The sequence below is a fragment of the Alosa sapidissima genome, chromosome 5 (assembly GCF_018492685.1).
Source record: "Alosa sapidissima isolate fAloSap1 chromosome 5, fAloSap1.pri, whole genome shotgun sequence".
In the NCBI taxonomy this organism is placed as follows: Eukaryota; Metazoa; Chordata; class Actinopteri; order Clupeiformes; family Clupeidae; genus Alosa; species Alosa sapidissima.
Genome location: NC_055961.1, coordinates 27898915 through 27919530, shown reverse-complemented (window position 1 = coordinate 27919530; position 20616 = coordinate 27898915). Strand labels below are relative to the sequence as shown.

The window sequence follows — 20616 nt, the reverse complement described above, 5'->3', positions numbered from 1 at the left end:
TTTCATTATGTCCGATCATCTCAGATGCTAACATACAAAGCATACAAAAAAGTTTTAAAATAATCACAGTGAATTTTGAGGAAAAATGAAACTGAAGATGAAAATTAAACCACATTCCAAACGTGGAGAACAGAGGAGATACTAAAGAGCAGCCCATGTAGCAGCATCCGCCAGGCTCCGGGCCAGAGTACGAAGCCTACCCACCAGAGAGCCCGGGAAAAAACAGCAGCCGCTTCTTAGAAGGATTACGATGCAGAGGCAGGGCGGGAGGAGAAAGGCCTCCTATTGGTTGAGCACGATTCAAACAGGCCTCCTATTGGTGCGCGGGTGGAAATGTGCCCGTGAACATCAGCCACTTTAAAGCGCGGCCCCCCTGGTGTGTGGACCGTGCAGAAGTGGGTTAGCTGCTCCGAGGCACGCCAGCACCAGCACCAGCGCCAGCCAAAGATTCCTCTTTCTGTCTCTCTACTCTACTCTACCCAGGCTGAGGCTCTCTGTAATCCTGTTCTGTGGGATGTGTTTATCGAGGGGTGCCAAAAAGCAGCCACCACCAAGCCAGCCACAATACTAAGCAGACATTTCAGCTGTGTTAAAGAGTACTTGTTTTGGCTTATCATTGCAGAGAGAGAGAGAGAGAGAGAGAGAGAGAGAGAGAGAGAGAGAGAGAGAGAGAGAGAGAGAGAGATGGGGGTATCATAATCTATGGATATGGTAAAGTTAACAGACATTCCTATGCTATATCTAGCTGGCACTCTTACTCTTACCCTTACTGGTGGGCAGCCGTGGCCTACTGGTTAGCGCTTCGGACTTGGAACTGGAGGGTTGCCGGTTCGAACCCCGACCAGTAGGAAGTGGCTGAAGTGCCCCAAATTTCCCTCACGAATTATTTTGATCCAAAAGAGTATATATACTTATACTCACAAGTGCATACAAATATATACCACTGATTCTTGAGATAAGGGACAAAACATGTCCCCCATCAAAATGTTGCAATTTCCTTTAAAAAACAATACATTATTTCATTTAAAAAGGCTTTAAAAGTTGGATATGAAAGAATTGTGTATGTTTAGACTTTTAGTTTTGGCTATATTTATATTATTTCATAGTAATTTCATAAAATACCGGCACTGTACTATGAAAGCCCATGCAAATGAACTCGTCCTCCGCAGAGGTTACAGTATCAAACTGCAAAAATAAAGTGTTTTAAAATGCCCAAAATGCACAAATATGATTATGAGGTTAATTGGATGGCTTAATAAAATATCACAAATTACATTGCATTATTTTATACATTAACAACAGTCTTTCAAAATCTGTCCTCAATTCATGTCAACTCCGTCAGATATTTTTCAAATTCGAAATAAATCGGTCCATTGATGTAGATATAGAACACCAAGATGTGAAAGTTGATTTTTTGCATCGTCGTGGTCCTACTGACAATTTTTACCCTAAATATGGGAGGAGGGTAGCCTAGAAATCTAGACGTACCCTAGCAGCAGCAAATGTAATTTGCAGCCAGGGTAGTCTAGGAACTCTCTGTTGGCTTGTGAGCTGGAAAAAATCAAACTTTGATCAGGCCAATCATATTGTCTGTAGAGTCAGTGGGCGGGCTTAACATAATGATATTAGTTATGATGAGTTGCGACGGTTCCACATGAATTCCCTGCTACTTGAAAACAAAAAAGATGGATGCTGATGCTGGAAAACAGCGGTCTTTGAATCACGACTGGAGTTAAGCTTTTTTTTTAAGTTGGCAAAAGTTTGATCAACTAGCCAACTAGCTCCGCTGGTGGGAAAGCGCATGGGACTCATGAGATGTAGGCAGTGTTGGGAAGGATACTTTCAAAAAGTATTCTGTTACAAAATACAGAATAGCCTACATGCCCAAAAATGTATTTTGTAACGTATTCAATCTGAGTAACGTATTCTGAATACTTGGATTACTTCTGCATTGATTTGCAATGCAGCCATCAAATTCTGCTTACTAAACAGGCCTATTCTGGTGTGTTCTTCTGTTCCAAATGGCTAAACCCTGCTGAAAAAAACAGCTAGAAACCAGCTTATGCTGGTAGCTGGTTTTAGCTGGTCTTTGCTGGTTTTCTTATAGCTCTTGCTGGTCTTTGCTGGTGTAGCTGGTTGGGCCACCAGCTGGATATGCTGGTGTGACCATCTGAGGAAGCTGGTCATGCTGGTGTGACCAGCCTGTCTTGTGGGATACAGCTGGTGCAAGATGGTCATGCTGGTGACCAGCCTGTCAAGCTGGTCATGCTGGTTTGCTAGAATGACCAACATAAGCTGGCATGGTCAGTTAAACCAGCACTATAGACCAGCAACACCAGCTAAAATGACCAGCTTGAGGTGGTATGACAAGCAAAACCAGCTGAATTACCATCATAAGCTGGGAAAACCAGCTGAAGGTATGTTTTCGCAAGAGTTTTGCTGGTCTAGTAGGTCAACCATCATAGGGTGGTCAAACAAGCTGGTCAACCAGCAAACCCCCTTTAGCTGGTCAGGCTGTTTTTTTCAACAGGGAAGTGTTAGGCCCATTTAGGAGAATGTAAAGTAAACAAAGCTACCAGATACAACTATAAAATAGCAAGGTGACCAGTAAAACTACAGCAGGCAACTAGGCTAGGAGGAGGGATGTCTGTTTCTGTCCAGTGAAAGATTTTGAAACTGACAGGGACAGCTTGTTCCCTGTTCAACACCTCTTATCCAATGTCCAAGTCCCGCAGGTTAGACAAACTATTATATATAAATATCTAATACTTGGCTCTACACCGAAGGCAGTAATGACAGATAAAACACTATATGTACTTACTTACTGAGAGAAATTGGAACAGATCATAGAACTTACTTGCCTGAGGTCCTGTAGAACATTTTTTGTTTGAAGTTTGATACTCTTTCCCTTGATACTGCCATGTCAAAACTAGTGAAATTTTTCTAGTGAAACTAGTTTGATTCTCGATTAGTTTGTCAACACCGTCAATTGTGTGTCAACACCGTAAGATGGAGGTTTTTCTTTTTTATAAAAAAATGTATATTTATTTCGTTGAATTGAGTGTGTTCATACATTAAAACACCAACTTATCTACATGCATCAGTGTCTTGTGTGCACAAAACCACTAATTGTATATATTAAAAATTAAAAAATAGTAAACTAAATTAAGGTAATTTAAAATGGCTTATTTCAAAACAATGTAAAATGATATTAAAAGTGTATATAATGCAATCTATCACTAAACCTTGCTAAGGCACACCATTTCTACACACTTAAAGACTTTAGAGTGTTGTTGAATTGACCAAACACACAAAAAAACATATTTTCATGTGTCCGACGGAGTTGACAAATGACAAGTTACTAAGTCAGTAAATGTCAATTTTTATAAAAAGTGGTTAATAAAAAACCTGTTCCTTTTCAGGCATGATAGATGAGATCTATGTTTATGATGATATCCAATTCAAATTAATGTAGTATTGATTTTTTGTTTGTCACTTTTTGGTTTCACATGAAAGATGTGAAGTGGCCATTGTGGCCGGGAAACATTGCACACTGCTGACACGTATGGACTAATGAAGACAAATACTGAGCTGGGAGCGCGTAGGAAAAAGCAGCGATGCAGCTGCACGGCACTGACACGTCTGGGGGCCAGAGACCACAAGGCAAAAGCAAACACTCACTGGCCTGAGATGTCTAGAAGACCACTAGGCCTAGCCTGGCACTGGTTTACTTACAAATGTACAACAGAGAAACACTTTAAAACTGGCTGCTGGTGTAGAAAGCTTATGTAGACTATCGAGCCACAAGGTATGGACACTTGACACTTTGCTTAGAAAGGTTTCTGTCAGGATCTGGTTAAGTTTGTGCCACCCTGGTGGCCATTTTGTGTATTGTCCTGTGTTTGTTTTTGCCTGTTCCCCATGTGCTTTGTGTTCCCTGCCTGTCACCTGTCTTTGTCTCCGCCCCATCTCCTTATTTGGTCTGTGCTTCCTGTCTTGTTGTTTTCCCTCCATTTCTGCCTCCTCACCTGTTCCCTGTTATTGTCTCGTTGGTTTCGTCCAGTCCTCTGTCTTTCTGTTAATTGGTATGTGTATTTCTACCCTCCTGTTTCTCTGCTCCCTGTTGGATTGTCTCTCTGTTTGTCTAGTCAAAGTCCCGTATGTAAGTAGTAAGTCTTTAACTCTACTCTAAGTAACTCTTAGAGTATGACTGTCTTATTATATCAGGGGATCTAAACTTGCATGTGGATAATCCTGAAAACAATTATGCCAAGGAATTCATTGCACTAATCGATACTTTCTCCCTAACACAGCATGTACAGGGGCCAACACACTCTCTCGGCCATACCCTCGACCTTGTTATCACAAAGGGTCTCGATGTCTCTACAGCTGTTAAAGACCTGGCCTTATCTGATCATTTTTGCGTGTTCTTTGATGTGTCTATGTCCCCACACACTCAAAACACAGCTATGATGGTAAAAAGGAGAATCATAAATGATCAGACAAGTGCTCTCTTTGAGAAAGCACTTTCACTAAAGTCAAGTCAACTGTCAGACTCTGAAGACTTATTTGATCACTTTAATGCAAAAATGGCAAACATTATGGATGACATTGCTCCATTACAATTCAAGAAAGTTAAGGACAAACAGAAAGCACCATGGAGGCAAAATCCAGCAGTTAAACTTCTAAAAAGAGAGTGTAGGAAGACTGAAAGAAAATGGCGTAAATACAAACTTCAGATCCACTATGAAATCCATAAAGAGATGCTCCGCACATATAACTCTGAAATATGCAAAGCAAGACAGTCTTTCTTTTCTAACATTATCAATAGAAGTTCAAATAACACTCGTATTCTATTTTCAACTGTTGATAAGTTAACAAATCCCCCCTCACAATTAGCGCCTGAACTTCTCTCAACTAATAAATGCAATGAGTTTTCATCTTTTTTTAAAGGTAAAATTGACAAAATCAGACTCAACATATCTGCTCAATTACAAATTCAACAACCTGAACTTCCAGCAACAAACAGAGGGAAACTAAACTTGATGTCAGAGTTCAGCTTGATAGACTACGAAACACTTGAAAAAACGGTACAGAATCTCAGCCCTTCCACATGTGTCTTAGACACTCTGCCTACCAATTTCTTCAAAACTGTTTTTCACCTCATAGCGGCGGATGTCCTTCAAATTGTAAATGTATCATTGCTGTCTGGCACTTTTCCTAAGTCACTGAAAACAGCTGTTGTAAAGCCACTTCTCAAGAAGAATAACCTGGATGCCTCCATGCTAAACAATTACAGGCCCATATCCAATCTACCTTTTATTGGCAAAATTATTGAAAAAGTAGTCTTTAATCAATTAACCACCTTCCTAACATCAAATGGGTATTTTGATTACTTTCAGTCTGGTTTTCGGGCAAATCACAGCACTGAAACAGCTCTCATTAAAGTTTCCAATGACATACGCCTCAACACAGATTCAGGTAAAACATCAGTCCTAGTGCTACTGGACCTTAGTGCAGCATTTGACACTGTTGATCACAATATTTTACTACACAGACTAGAACACTGGGTTGGATTTACAGGCATAGTTATCAGCTGGCTAAAATCATATCTACAAGAAAGGAGCTTCTTTGTTGCCATCGGAAACTGTACCTCAACACCAACGTCCTTGACCTGTGGTGTTCCCCAGGGGTCGATCTTGGGGCCACTATTATTCAACCTCTATATGCTCCCACTTGGACAAATCATTCAAAATAATTTGATTTCATATCATAGCTATGCAGATGACACACAAATTTACTTAGCTCTATCACCAAACAACTATGGTCCTCTTGAATCTATGTGTCAGTGTATAGAACAAATCAACACCTGGATGTCTCAAAATTTTCTTCAGCTGAACAAAGAAAAAACTGAAGTAATTATATTTGGTAAAAATGAGGAAAGACTTAGGGTTGCCACTCTCCTTGACACAAAAGGGTTGAAGGCAAAGGATACTGTTAAAAACCTTGGTGTATTAATTGACAGTGATCTAAATTTCAACAGCCACATGAAAGCGATAACTAAATCAGCTTTTTACCACCTCAAAAATATTGTCAAACTCAGAGGGCTGATGTCAAAACATGACTTAGAAAAACTCATTCATGCATTTATCTCCAGCAGGGTTGATTACTGCAATGGACTGTTCACAGGCCTTCCTAAAAAGACTATTAAACAGCTTCAGGTGATACAAAATGCAGCAGCTAGGACTCTAACAAAAACTAAAAGAACTGACCACATTACTCCAATTCTTAAGTCCTTGCACTGGCTTCCAGTAAGTCACAGAATTGACTTTAAAGCACTATTGCTTGTTTATAAATCAGTAAATGGAGCAGGACCTAAATACTTGTCAGACATGCTTCAGCAGTACACACCTTCTCGTCCTCTCAGGTCCCAGGTGAAAAACCTGCTAGTAAAACCTACAGTTAGAACTAAACATGGTGAAGCAGCTTTTAGCTGCTATGCGGCTCAGCTGTGGAACCAACTTTCGGATGACATTAAAAAGGCCCCAACTGTAGCCAGTTTTAAATCTAGACTTAAGACCAAACTGTTCTCAGACGCTTTCTGCTAACTGTGCCGAGTTACAAATTCTGAATCTGCCTCGATAATTATTCTACTTTGTCTTTTATTACTTTTTTTACTACTTTTGCCTTTGTTTTTGCTTACTAATTATTCTTTATTTTTAAATGATTTTACCTTGTGTTTTATGTTTTCCTTTTATTATGATCTTTACCTTTTAACTATTCTTTGACTATATTGCCCTTCTATGCTTTTATTTGTTATTATCGTTTGGTTTTGTTTATGTAAAGCACATTGAATGACCTCTGTGTATGAAATGTGCTATATAAATAAACTTGACTTGACTTGACTTGACTTTAAATGTTAAGTTTGTGTTAATAATAAATTGTGTTTTGTCCGTAATTCTGCCTGGTGGAGTCGTGTACTTGGGTCCTCCTGCACAATCATGACCGTTTCACCTATGGAAAATACTAGTTTATTATTAGGAGGGGAGGGGCAAGGGCAAGGGCAAGGGCAAGGCATGAACTGGGGACCAGAGGCTTCCCCAAGCTACGCTGCTATGAGACAAAGCTAAGTCTGCTGCTTGGCTAGTGACCAAATGAAAAAAAATGTCGCTGAAGGGAATCCCTATGCCTACTAACCTAGACCAACAACACATTTAAAGAGACGGGTCAGGAAGGATCTGTGCTTCTTCGTCTGAACTTCTAAATTCCAAACAGGCAGATGGAATAAATCACCTGATCAGGGTAACAGGTCACATCATTGGCTTGGGTGAGGATTTAATCCAGACCTTGTTCACAATATTCTATCGCATCCAAGCTGCACAGTTCTTCTAATGTTCTTCTGATTAGTGCATTACAAAGTACATTGTGAGTCACTGACAAGCACAGATAGCGCCCAGAAGCACTGGTAGAAACAAAACTCTTGTGACTCATCACATAGCCTGCTACAAAGATAATTCTAGAGAATGTTCTGGAACCATCCTGATCAGAACATATTTCTATCGTGATTGAGATACGAGGATATGACTATCTGCAGTATCTGAGCACTTCATATAAATGATGCCTGACATCTCGTCTGATTCTTAATGCCCAAACAGAGAAGGGATATTAAAATAGATCCCAGATATTAGTAATACCAACGTTTGGTTTTCTGATAGCCCAGACTCAGTAAAATCCAACTGTTAATACAGTCAGTGATTACAATAACAAATGTGTTCAGCGTGATTGGCTACATATATGGCAGTAATCTCATAAATAGACAGAGGACCAAATAGGAAATGGGATGTTTTCCAAAACTGGAGTGACGCAAGGAAAAGTAAGTCACACAGCCTGCTCAGCACAGCTGGGGTCCCGGCCAGAGACACTGAGGAGGCATGCATTATACAGTAGATGAGTGTGGAAAAGCTCAGGACCACATCTCCAAAACAGAGCAGGCAACCTGAGGAGTGGGGCCGGGGTTTAGTACTTGTAAAGATTTGGCATGACTCCCGATTCAGTGTTGAAGTGAGTGCTCTTCAGGGCAAGACAAATCCCTCTTTACACTGACTACACACATAGATTTGTTTACAACAAAGAAATGGATTATATTAAACCTGGTTTCAAATACTTCCGAAAAAGTGTACGTTTTTCTCTGACAGTATTTTCTCTAAGGCAAGGCTATTTTTAAATGACGCAGAGGCATGTAATCCAAAAATTTCACAGATAAATTATTGATGACAGTAAGTCAGCATTTGTGTATACATGGCAACCGTAGCACAAACAGGTTTTGTAGGTCAGTGGAGAGTTTTGTGTTAAAACAGTTACCTATTTTTGGTGTGTTATTTCTATGAATAATAAAACATGTCAAAACGTGCCCTACAGTATATTCTGTTCGGTGGTTTTCACAAAACCATCCAGCAGTGTTGAGTCATATGTGAATAAAATGGAGACAAATGGGCTTCTAGTTGGATGTTCTGCATCTGTCAGCATTTCCTCAAGATTTCCTCTGCATTCAAAAGTGGCTACTCACTCAAACTTTGTTCTGTAGTAGGTTATATTATATAACTCCAATAACTGATATGCAAGTTTCGATCAAAAGTGCTCTACATAAGTTTGGTTTGTATAACTACAAGGTAACATTTGATCCACACTGTTGTTTTAAGTCTCTTTCAACCTTTTTAGAAACAAATCAAATTCAGTAAGCGATTATTCAAAATGAATTATTCAAAATCCTTTCAGCTGCCATATCTGCTGTTGGATTTGTCTAAGTCTCCTTTACGCCTTTGCTGTATGTGTAAAACCATCTGTTCTCTACCAGACTGAGTGTATCACAGGACAGATCTGTGCCACAGCATCTGCACTCTCACAACTGTCTGATGTGCCTCTGGAGGCCCCTCTCTTCGTTTCTCGGTACCTCTGTGCATCCCACCATCATCAGACACTCTCTTCGTCTCTCGGTACCTCCGTGCATCCCACCATCATCAGACACTCTCTTTCTCTCTGTCTCAGTACCTCTGTGCATCACTCCATCAACCTCTGCGTGAACCTGTCTCTCTCCTCAGTCTCCCAGGACTATCTCCTATCAGATCTCATAGAAGACAGCCAACTATAGAACTGATCTGGCCCAAATCTAAATGGATGACAGCCGACTCTAGGGTTGATCCGGCTCTGATCCGGCTCTGATCTGGCCCAGATCTGGCATGTATGGAGGAACAGGCCTAGCACAGATCTGAGATTGATCTGACAGCCAACTGCTATCTGGGTCTCCTCTCTCTAGTCCTGTTTTCACACATCTTAACACCTCTATTCTCTCTCACACACTCACACACACACACACGCACAAACACACATACACACACACACACACACACACACACACACACACACCTTATTCCTCCATCCTGTTCTATACTGTGTGCCCTTGCTTGTCAGAGAAGGACAAAATGCAATGCCACTTGGGATTCCATTTTAAATATAGCCACAGAATGTGGGAATGCGATGTGAAAAGGTTTGGTTTCTTTGACAGGCTTTGAGAAATTGTGTTCATACACCATTTTTTTGTTCTGTGGACATCAGTGAAGCGTGAAATGAAGGTCAGAGTTGGGGAAAATACGAATATAAAACAAGAGTATAACAAAGTTCATAGTGAAATCCATCTATTATATCAAACTTTATTATCTCCGGGCCTAACTGACACATTGTCTATTATACAAGTCCTGGATGGAGGGGAGCTCACATATACTGATGCCCTAGGCTGTCCATATAGGGTGTAATGTGTGTGCACAACCTTTAACAGAGCTCAACTGGCTCTACCTCACTGCTGAACAACAAACCTCAGTGCACTTTATGACTAGACTGCTTCTCACTGTCTACACTTGCATATGACCAAGGCTGAAGGACATATCCTTTCTTTAACCATTTACACACTCACACCACAAGAGAAGAAAGGGGTAGAGATGCTTCCTAAAACATGCTTGTTGACTGACACACTACATGAGAGAGCACACCAAAACCACAACAAAATAAACGAGTGGTGAAAATAAAAAATAAAAAACTAGTAATGATGATGAAAAGAGGGCATGCACATCCAGTAGATGTGATGTTCTCCAGTGACAAGGGCTTCACCACTATGGGATGTTGCTGTTTCTATGTGTCCCAGCAACAGGCTTTGCCACACACACAGGCCTATCTCCCCCACCACTAGATGATAATTCCTGTGTGTGATCTCCCAGATATTGTAGATGTTTTCAGATGATAATCCACAACAGAATCGATTTCGAGATCCTCAGCCTTGGGGAGACTCGACCCATTAAAAACATTCAATTTCCCGAGCGGCGTCACCAATCTGGTGACTGGCGGAGGATGTGCGGAGTGGGGACGTCGGAGTACATATTGAGCTCTAACTCAATCCTGTCTGCAGCTGAGTAAACACATGTGACAGTCTCATCACTCCAGCCCACACATCTCACTCCGCACCCTCCACTCCAAACCTGCTCCAGCCAATTACACGCAAGCCCTTTATCGTACTGGGACCGGCAAATCAATTTCTGCTCTTTTGCCTATATGGGCTCCTTGAGAGGCCTGATGGTTGTTAGCACCTTGATATAGGCTGCATCAATCCTGCTTAGACAATTAGGCTCACAGCCATGCATTATGCAAAACCACAGGGAAGAAATGCATCTGTGTTTAAGATGCAGATGGGATGCTTTTTAGAGGGAGCATGCTTGGCATACAGTATGTAACTCTAAATGGTCATCATTTAGACAAAAATAGTATACACAGTGAGGAGAATAATAAATGTGTACAATTAATTTATCAACATCTATATGTATATACAGTACTTCTAAATGTGTTACAATTAGCAAGTATTACTGTGTACAAAGCTAGTACTGGGACAATTTGAATTTGTGCCTTGAATTCTGTCTATACCCCTTCCCCTCTGTTTGAGGCTGGAATTGTCTCTGGGGAAACCGGCCACCTCTGAACAAACACAGCCCTGTAAACATCAAATAATTTGCTGTCATCAATTATGTTTTCTTGTTAACATCACAAAGGTCAGGTCACTAAGGTCAATAGCAGCTAATTGCTTTGAATTGTCTGAGTCTTCCAACATCTGTTTGATAACTTTTCATAACTAAGTCAACTGCCAGTAGGGCAATATTTTTTTGTAAAGTGTGTGTTTCCAAAAGGCTCAAGGGATTCCAGGGGCTTCAGAGGAAAACAGAATTTTGAATATATATGCAAATGAGGCATGTGAATCATCCTTCAAACCCCCGTGTGGGCTCCTTCAAGTCTACTCCACATCGCCCAGTGCTGGTCATCGAGGGCAAGCGTAAGTCGATTGGGACCCCTCTGCTGCAAACACCTCATGAAAAAGTAATGTCGTGCAAAAATTGAAAAATCACTCATGTAGCCTCTTCAGAGTTTCATAAAACGCACACCCATCCAGCGTTGCTACATCACTACCAATAACTGAGGGCTTCAATTCTGCGCACAGTAGTGTATATTCATTAGTTCTTTTCAAGCTCTCCTACTTCTTTCATCTAGGGCTCTTTGCCTTTCACTTCGGGGGCTTTAAAGCTGATAGATCACTCACTCTACACAGGCGGATATGAAAGAAAGGCTTTAAAGCGGGTAGATCACACACTCCACACCGGCCGATATGAAAGTGTGTGATGATATAACACACAGATGCTGACGCAGGCGGCTGGGGGAGACGGGGTGCGAGGGACGTGCTTACGTCAACTGTAACTGGGGGAAAAGTAACTATCATTACTAATGTAGGTCACATTAAAAACCCATGTGGCGAATGCTGTCATTTCCCTCTCTGAAGGAGTGCAATGCAGCGTGTGTAGGATGAGCTTTGTGCTGAGGAGCAAACCTGTAAATAATGTTTGATGCTGTGAAATTGGGGCAGGGAGGAAGTCTCTCTCTCCTGTGCCAAATTGGGCTTTTCTAAGCCTAACCAGTGTCTTTCCTTCAAAAGACACAATATCTGAGTTAGAAGACTATCCATACATTGGTTTGTTGTGGTGTGAGTTAGAACACTATCCATACACAGATTTGTTGAAGTGTGTCTGTATCTTTGGGGGCACATGGAAAAAGAGAGAGGAAGTCAGAGAGACAGAAAAAGAGAGAGATAGAGAAACAGAGTAAAAATCAGATAAAGAGAAAGACAGAGAAAATCAGAGACAGAAAAAGACAGACAGAAAGAGACAGAGAGAGAGAGAAAGAGAGAGAGAGTTTTCATGTCACAGGCACTTACGGAGAGCTGGTCTGCATTGGTCGCTGCGGACACTGTCTCCGGAGTGGGTGCTGGAGACGGACGACACGCTGGAGCTGCGCACAAAGCCGAAGGCGGTCAGACGGGACGGGGGCAGCCGGGAGTAGCCTGGGGGCCGCAGACCGGACAGAGATGGTTTGGGCAGCTGGGACTTGGAGTTCAGACTCCCAGAGGGTTTCTTCAGGTCTGCCTGTGGTCCTGGGGAGACAGAGTGAAATGGCATTACAGTTCTGGCTCTACAGTCTACAGGCCAGAGGAATAAATCACAAGTCAACTTTCTCATATTTCACCCAAGTACTTTTGAGCATCTCCGATCTAACTGTATACAACTAAATGTATCCAACTAAATGTATAATGTATCATGTCTATAGACAAGAATGCTGAAATCACTATTTAACTTGTTAGAATAAATAGCCTTCGGTAATGCACATGCTAATGCAAGTATGTGGTTAGCATTAGTACCCTGCAACTTGCATACTTCTATGAGAACTGCATTATAGTGCACATAGCTCAACATCACATTGACTCAGCAGCATGTTCTGGCCTCTGAGTGGAGGAAAGCAGCAGACGTATGCTAAGGAGGAAATCAACTCCGAGAGGAAAGTCCAAATCCCTGGCCTGGCGTGAACTCCTGCAGGCAGACAATCTGGCCTCCTGCAGGTCTGTTACTGTGACACGCCTCCAGAGGGAAATAAATTGCTGCTATAAATAGAAAGTGCACAATGGCTCAGAAAGATCCCACTGTCAACCACATTTGCACAGCGCAGTTCTCTGGCACCATTCTCCCTTTCATCTGCGTTCTTTGTTGATTAAATGTGACCACCTCTCACAATCAGAGGATGAACTGTTCCTCACTCCACTCCAGGTGAAATTGATACTCCCCTACCCCTGTCTGCACTGGCCTTAAAAGCTCTCCTCTAGATTGGCCCAATATACGAGATTTATAGAAAACAATGCAATTTCTACTATAAGCTACAGACTCAGTGTTGTTATATGACATTAAGTGTGATATTGCTCTTATACAACAAGGCATTATTAAAAATTCTGGTTATCAGAGGAACAATTCATGAATTTGATTACTTCTTTGGCAATGCCAAATAACCTAGTTTGAGTAGCATGGTAAAATAGGACTGTTCAAAAAGTCTTTGTTAGGCATGAAAGCACTTCAAGCACTAACATTTCACAGTGCAGTTAAATATCAACACTCTAGAATGCCTTTTGCTAATTCAAACTACTTTCCTGGAAATAAGGTTCAAGAACTGCAATCAATGAAGCATGCAGAATGTGATCATAAGGATGATACAGTACTGTATACTGTATATAAGATAGTATGTTGTTTAATGGGACACTGCTGCTAATGTTCTTGAATCTTTAGCATTTTGTTATATAAGAAAGTTCACTATTTTCTCCCCTCACAGCAATGTACAAAATTTAACTGGAAAATTTAATGGTTTATAAATACTTCAGTTCCCCTTATAATATCTTAAACATTTGGCTTTTGCAACAACGATCTCACTCAGTAAAGCCTGCAAAAGCATTTTATGATTAAATTTGTGAGAGGGAGACACACACACACACACACACACACACACACACACACACACACACACACACACACTACACACACACACACTACACACACAGACACAAACGCAGTAGAGAAAGAGAGTATGAAGGAGTGGGAAGGGATGAAACGAAGATGGATGATACGCCGGCCTGTTTCACAGCTGGGGGGCCTAAGCTCAGCCTCTCTCCTATGCCAGGCTGCCGCGCCAGCATGCAGTATGCGGCATCAGGCTCCAGTCCAGCGCGCTCTCTGCCTCCTGCTTGGAGACAAGGCTGCGCACAATGTGCTGGGGAGAGATGGCTAATATATTCATCGTGAAAAAAAAAAATACACAGTCAGAAAAAAATATCATGTCCCCACACTGCCAGGCATTCATTAGACAGCAATGTCAGCACGGGTGAACACGCACAGTTCTAAAGTGAGTGGTAACAACCGCCCACCCACTCATCACACACACCCTGCATGTCAGCTCATACAAATACTCCACAATGCACAGCCCTCCTCCTTCTTTGTTGCACATGTGGCGGAGAGAGACACCTTTCTTGTACACCATGTCACATCCCCCCCCCCCCCCCCCCCCCACTGTCGGGTGTCACCAAGCTGCCTAACGTGGCAGTGTGCGGCGTGAAAACGATCATTAAAGATGGATGGATCCCCAAACCCATCTGGTGGTGCAGGCAGGCGGGCAGGCAGACAGAGATCTGTGTCACATAAACATTCCCTTCCAAAGGGTGCATGCGTTACAGGCCACTGGCTCTCTCTGAGAAATAGCGATTAATATTTTAAAAACCCGTTTTTGAGAAGTTCTTGGTCTTGAAACTGTCTCAGACATTTCAGACCAGCAGCACGAAGCATTATCAGGTACTGTAGAAGTGGTGTTTCTTTCTGACAGAAATGTGATTTTAATGGCCGTCACAGGACAAGCTACAGCAGAAAGCGCTGAAAACATCACTTTCCACCCAAGCATTAAATTGCATGAGTATGAATATATTAGCTTTCTAAGAAACATTTATCAAGAGACCACTGTTGGAGTGGCACATCAGACCTCATTACATTAATTGGGGAGGCATGAAATATTGATGCACTTCCATTTGTTTGATGACAGAAAATCATGAAACATTTGGAATATCTATGACAATAGAGAAAAGCTACGGTTGAAATATATTCCATAAAGTCTCTTGCAGGATATGGTGGTTATGATGATTCACAAGGTTTTCTGTAAAATGGTTAAGCTGTCTGTTGTGTTGCCTTGTGTATAGGTGTGCAAGGCCAGTGAGGTGAGGAAAATGAGTCCCAGAATGCGAACAAATCGACTACTAACCTAAAAGCTGACTCTAGTTCTGGTTGAATCTCACATGCAGGGTTCCCACTGCCCCTTAAAAGTTAACAATGCACGACAAAAGTAAACTCTTTAAACAGGCAGTTAGTTTAGCACCATCAGTATGCACCCTGGCAAGGGCGCAGAGACCCATACAGTAGATGAGCGATGCACTCTGTACGTCTGTACTCACAGAGAGATGCTAGCATGAAGAATAATATAGTGATATTGCTCATGTTTTAATTGCTTTGCACTTCAAAGGCTAGCTCAGCACTGGAAGGCGAAAGCCAGTGAGGGGAACCCATCAATATGCATGAGTGGGGGATTATCAGGCTGCCGCACCACGATAACCACATGGAGATGAGACGATTTGGCCTCAGGTTGTTTAGATAGGGTGTGCTACCCTGTAGACGGTAAGGACCTGGCTCGGGTGTGGTGTGGTGGGGTGGAGTTGATGGAGACCGTTCAGATAATAATTCATGAACTTCATGAACTGAATTAATACATTTACCTCATTCACTTATAGATTCACTGACTCCCTCATTCACTCACTTGGGTGCTCGCTAAACCCCTCACTGGGGAAATCACTAATGAATTCATATGAACTTTGCACTAACTCACCTATCTACCAACTAGGGAACTGACATACTAATTTTCAAGTCAACTCATGAACACACACACACACACACACACACACACACACACACACACACACACACACACACACACACACACACACACACACAACTCTCATTTATGAAGATATGTTTCCTCATGTTTTTGATATTAGGCACCTAAGTCCAAAATATCCGAGGAAGTATTCTAATTAGCTTCGATTGCCATGTTTCGCAAGCATTCCCATGAGGGTGAGATCAAAGAGAAGTGATCAGCACTGATGTATAAATTAATGAAAGTGCTCCCAGAACAACATGCTGTCAGGAAATCCTACAGTCCACACTCTCTGTCTCTGAACAAAACAGCTGCAACACAATCATGGAGAGTAAAACTGTCCTACTTAAACCTTCCATAGGCCTACTCTAAACACACCTGACATCTGTTCTCTTGGTTCAGGAATAGCACAGGGCCACTTTCAGTTTCCATTTACCATCTTCCTGTAGCCCACATACAGATGTATAATTGTGTCTATCTGCACAGTCTTGTAATTTGCTTAGCATAAAAGCATCTCCAAAATTAATAAATGTAATTTCTAAAACTGATAGTTCCGATCCTTGATTGTGATTTTTCTGAATCGTGTTTGATACCGTTGTAAAATGCAGCATAAACATACACCTTGTACATACACATATTTCTTGGCGGAAGAGTGATTATCTATGAATAAATCGGTTCCATTTCTGGTTGCTGTGTCTACTTTATGAAACTTTGCCAGGTATTTATAGTTTTAGAAAAGCAATAAGCCACTCGAGTCTGTAGGTTACACTGATTCTACAACAGTTAAGGGGCATTGTTAGGCACGACGCGCTAGCGGAGTGCCTAAAACCCCCCTTACCTACGGCCTTACTTACGGCCTCTCGGGGCTTATTGCTTAAGTAAAGGCAACCAAATGTAGAGTTGTAATAAAACATTCTAGTACAGTCTAGCAGTATAGCATTAATTGCAGCATTTAATGTTACTTAATATTTGTTGATGTTGAACGGAAAGGGAAAACCCATTAACACAAAGGATCATAACCTTCAGCATTTAACACTGCTTATGATTTATTAATCATAATCATACTGAAGTTCATGGCAAGTTCCTGTGTATTAATGCAGTAACAGCTTCAGTAATGAATGCTATCTTCAGAAGAACTAAAAGTAAAGCATGACCTGAATCTTTCTAGAGCACCTTTCCAGTCACTCACTCTCCCATGGAGGTATTAGACCTTGAGAGAGTGAGAAAGTACCACCTTCATTCGTTTCAATATCCTTTCAAGGCTATTGCTACTTTAGCCCAAAATGTACATAACTGGACGCTTCCACCTTTAAAAATGCCATCCGATCGATACTCTGTTCTGGCCATATTTTTACAAGCAAGCCATTACATGCTACATTATAGATGGACATAAATTATGTCGTCTATGCTGATTGGTTGATTAGCTCCCAGTTTGGAAACTGCAAGGTCATGAGAACATCCATCAATCTATGTAGACGACTTACTTTTATGTCCACCAGTAATGTGGCACCCATGGAATGCAATTTTTAAAGCTAGTGGTGGCCAATTTGGAGGCTAACCGGTAGAAGCTAACCCTACAAATCCTGACCCCATGCACTCACCAGAGGTGTTTTGAAGGTTCTGTGGGGCCGGACTGACGGCTTGCACGGGTTGATTTTGACCTGCTGCTGGGAATATGCGGTTCTTGGTGGCAGAGTTGGTCGGGCCCCTCACGGCACCTGCAACTCCTAGCTGGGGCCTCAGAGCCCTCTGAGGGGCTCCTTCAGACCCTGAGGCTTGTCCGGGGCCCAAACCTCCAAACTGACCTGAAGGTCTGTTCATCTGTGAATGATACAGCTAATGTAATATTAGAATCAGAAATACGGTTAAATATAGTGTAATGGAGTGCTCTCATAAATATCTTTTTTTTAAATAATTTAGGATCTAGCAATGCATAGACAGTGCAACTAAAAATCTAGTTAAGCATATATTCTGCAGTAATGATGGTGAGTGACTAGAGCCTTTACAACTGAAAACATTCAAACTGGTTGAAGATGACAAAGCACTATATACTACTTCTAAAATATAGTGACCAGCATCAATGCTCACCCCTCCAGGCATGTACTTGCTGTTGAGGGACCCATAGAAGCTGTCTGCTCTACTGGTCTGTTTGTGGGGTATGGTATAGCTGGGGGTCTTGATTCCTGATCCGGCCATACCAGTAGGGTTGAACTGCTGCTGAGCCTTCTGCATTTCCTGCCGGTACTTATCAAACAGCAGGTTGGAGGCACTGAGAACCGGCCCAGCGGAGTCCTCACCTCTGAACTTGGCCTCGCAGGGGGCCTGGTGGCTGGGGTAGGAGCTGAGGCGCGAGGGGAGGGAGGACACCTGGTGAGGAGGGCCCTCCAGGGACTGAGGCTTTGCGGACGGACCTGGACCCTTGCGGACATATGTGATGATCTTCGGTCGAACTGTCTTAGGCTTCGGCGGGCACTTGGGTGGTGAGGACTTTTCATGAGGTGTTGCTTGTGGACGGTCCTGGACAGGTGGTTTGGTTGGGATGCCCGTGCCCAGGCTGGTCCTGACAGGCGCCCGTAGGAAGCTGCTGCTGGTAGTGGTGGCGCTGGCGTATCCCCGCTGCCGAGGTTTGGGAGGGGACGTGGGAGCATGTCTCCGTGGGGACCCTGTGTCTCTGGGCGAAGGGGGAGAATCTGCCCCACTGGGGCTCCGGCACAGCCTGGGAGTGATTGGAGCTTTTCTCTCTAGGCTAGAGCAGGGCCCCGCTAGGTTCGACCTGCCTGTCAGTGACCCTGAGCCTTGGACTGAGTACTGGGAGCTGCCATTGGCCTGTGACGCAACCCTATGGACAAGATGCTGGTTATGACTGCTGTGGCGCGAGTCTGCTGAGGAGTATGCTGGCTGGGGAATTGGATCAGGTGAAGCCCAAGACGTGTGCTCCGGTTTGGTTTCGGATAAAAACGGCCGTACAAGCTGCCGGCGACATGGCGGCACCCTCTCGTCGCAACTCTTCTTCCTCTCGCCGGACGCTCCGTTTGTCTGCTGCCTGCCGCTGACCTCCTGCCTCCAGTCTCCCGTTTTCCCAAACACATCCTCCAGCCTCTGCTTGGGTGCCACCAGCCTCCTCGGCAGGTACTTCCTGTTTGCATTGCTCTGTGCAACGGCGTAGCCCTGGACATGAGTGCCGGGTTGTCCCGGGCCCCTTCCCTGAGGCAGCATGGTGTTGTGGTTTTGGTCCACTTCGAGTGCCGGGCCTCGGGCTGGCTGGTGCTGCTGGCTCCAGCTCTGGTTCTGGGCTGAGGTAGGGTAGGCGTACTGGGACGCATGGCTGCCAGTGCTGTCCAGAGCACTGGCCAGGCTACTGCTGAAGTTAGGCACAGTGGAGAACGAGGACGAGGCAAACACATTGCCCTCTGAGTTGGAGCGGGCCTTCCGCAGGCTCTCTGACTGAGCGTACGACTGCGCAACTGCGCACTCCAAATCCTCCACGCTGCCTCCGGTTCTCCAGTGGTTGTTGTTGTTTTGCTGATAGCCTCTACTGTTGGCTGAGCCAGAGCCGCTATTGCTGGTGGTACTACTACAAGTAGTAGCAGTGTTAATGGTCTTGGGTTGTCTGTCGAGCAGCACACCTTTCATGCGTCCTTCCCCTCTGGCATTCCGGTACTCTCCGGTCTTCCTGCTTTTAACGAGGAACTCCTCCACCTCCTGGCATTCCAGCAGCTCCAGTTCCTCCAGAGAGATATCCTGGCACTCGGCGTCAGTGTCCCAAATGATGATACGATTCTGGGTGTCTTTCTGGGACACCAGTGGGGGCACCGGGCTGCCATCCTTCCAGCCTCTCTCTCGCGTGCCAGTCTCCCCTGAGTGGATCTCGTTGGCATTGGGGTCGGCATCAGTCACAGGAGTGAAAGCCGGTCGCTGCCGGTTGGTGTTCTTCATCTGCCCGAGAGAGTTGTCGTCCAGGCTCAACCCGTCAATGGTCTGATCTGCCTCCTGTTCCATCCAGAAGCTTTTCTTCTTTTTAAGTTCCCTGTTGGTTGAAGAAGAGCGACTTATCTTATCTCACATTTTTTCCTCCTCCTGATTACGAGGGCATGGTGTGGGCTTGAGTCTAATTCTGTCTTCATATAAGCTGAAAATGACCTCTGAGAGCATGTGCGTGATGTGTGAAGATACTGACTGGCCTTAATGATCCATTAGTAGTGAAGACCTGAAAAAGAAAGAAAGAAATCAGTCAGTCAATCAATCAATAGATTAATTACATCAAACAGGAAGACAGTGGTTAAATTAGTATTGCTGAATTGATGTTGAAATGAACACTATTGTTCAAACAAGCAACCATGCATTGTATCAATACATACTAATTGCAGAAGAAAAAAATAAGAACTGCAAAGAGGAAGAATAGCTTTGTGTGCCCAGTTTATGGGATGTATTGCATGGGTGTCAAGTTGTACTGTCTCATCAATAACATCCATTAAGAGTCTCAATTCAGATGGTATTGACCACATGACACTGTCTTTGTTCTTTGTTAAATCTTTATTTAGTGTGCTGGTGAATTCCATTCCCTTTGACACCTCACTGGCTCATTCCAAACTGGTATTATGCATGAACATCAATTAAAGGATTAAACTGAAAAGAGTAAGGGCTGGTATTTGAACTGCATGTGCGCCAATCTCAACTATGACAGCACACACCAGACAGCAAGGAATAACTAAATTAAAACAAGAGGGGGATTAGGTGACAGAA

The 20616-nt window shown here is 43.1% G+C and overlaps 1 protein-coding gene across 3 annotated transcripts in view; it reads right to left on the bottom strand.

Annotated features, from left to right (window-relative positions):
• mtus2a (microtubule associated tumor suppressor candidate 2a) overlaps positions 1-20616 on the bottom strand; it is a 49033-nt gene that overhangs the window by 15001 nt on the left and 13416 nt on the right. For all 3 annotated transcript variants that reach the window (XM_042093703.1, XM_042093705.1, XM_042093704.1), the window contains exons 2-4: positions 17962-20080; positions 17475-17694; positions 12302-12517 (exon numbers count right to left, since the gene is read on the bottom strand). In XM_042093703.1, coding sequence (XP_041949637.1) covers positions 12302-12517; positions 17475-17694; positions 17962-19872 — 2347 coding nt within the window. In that variant the 5' untranslated portion in view covers positions 19873-20080. The remainder of the gene's footprint in view (positions 1-12301; positions 12518-17474; positions 17695-17961; positions 20081-20616) is intronic.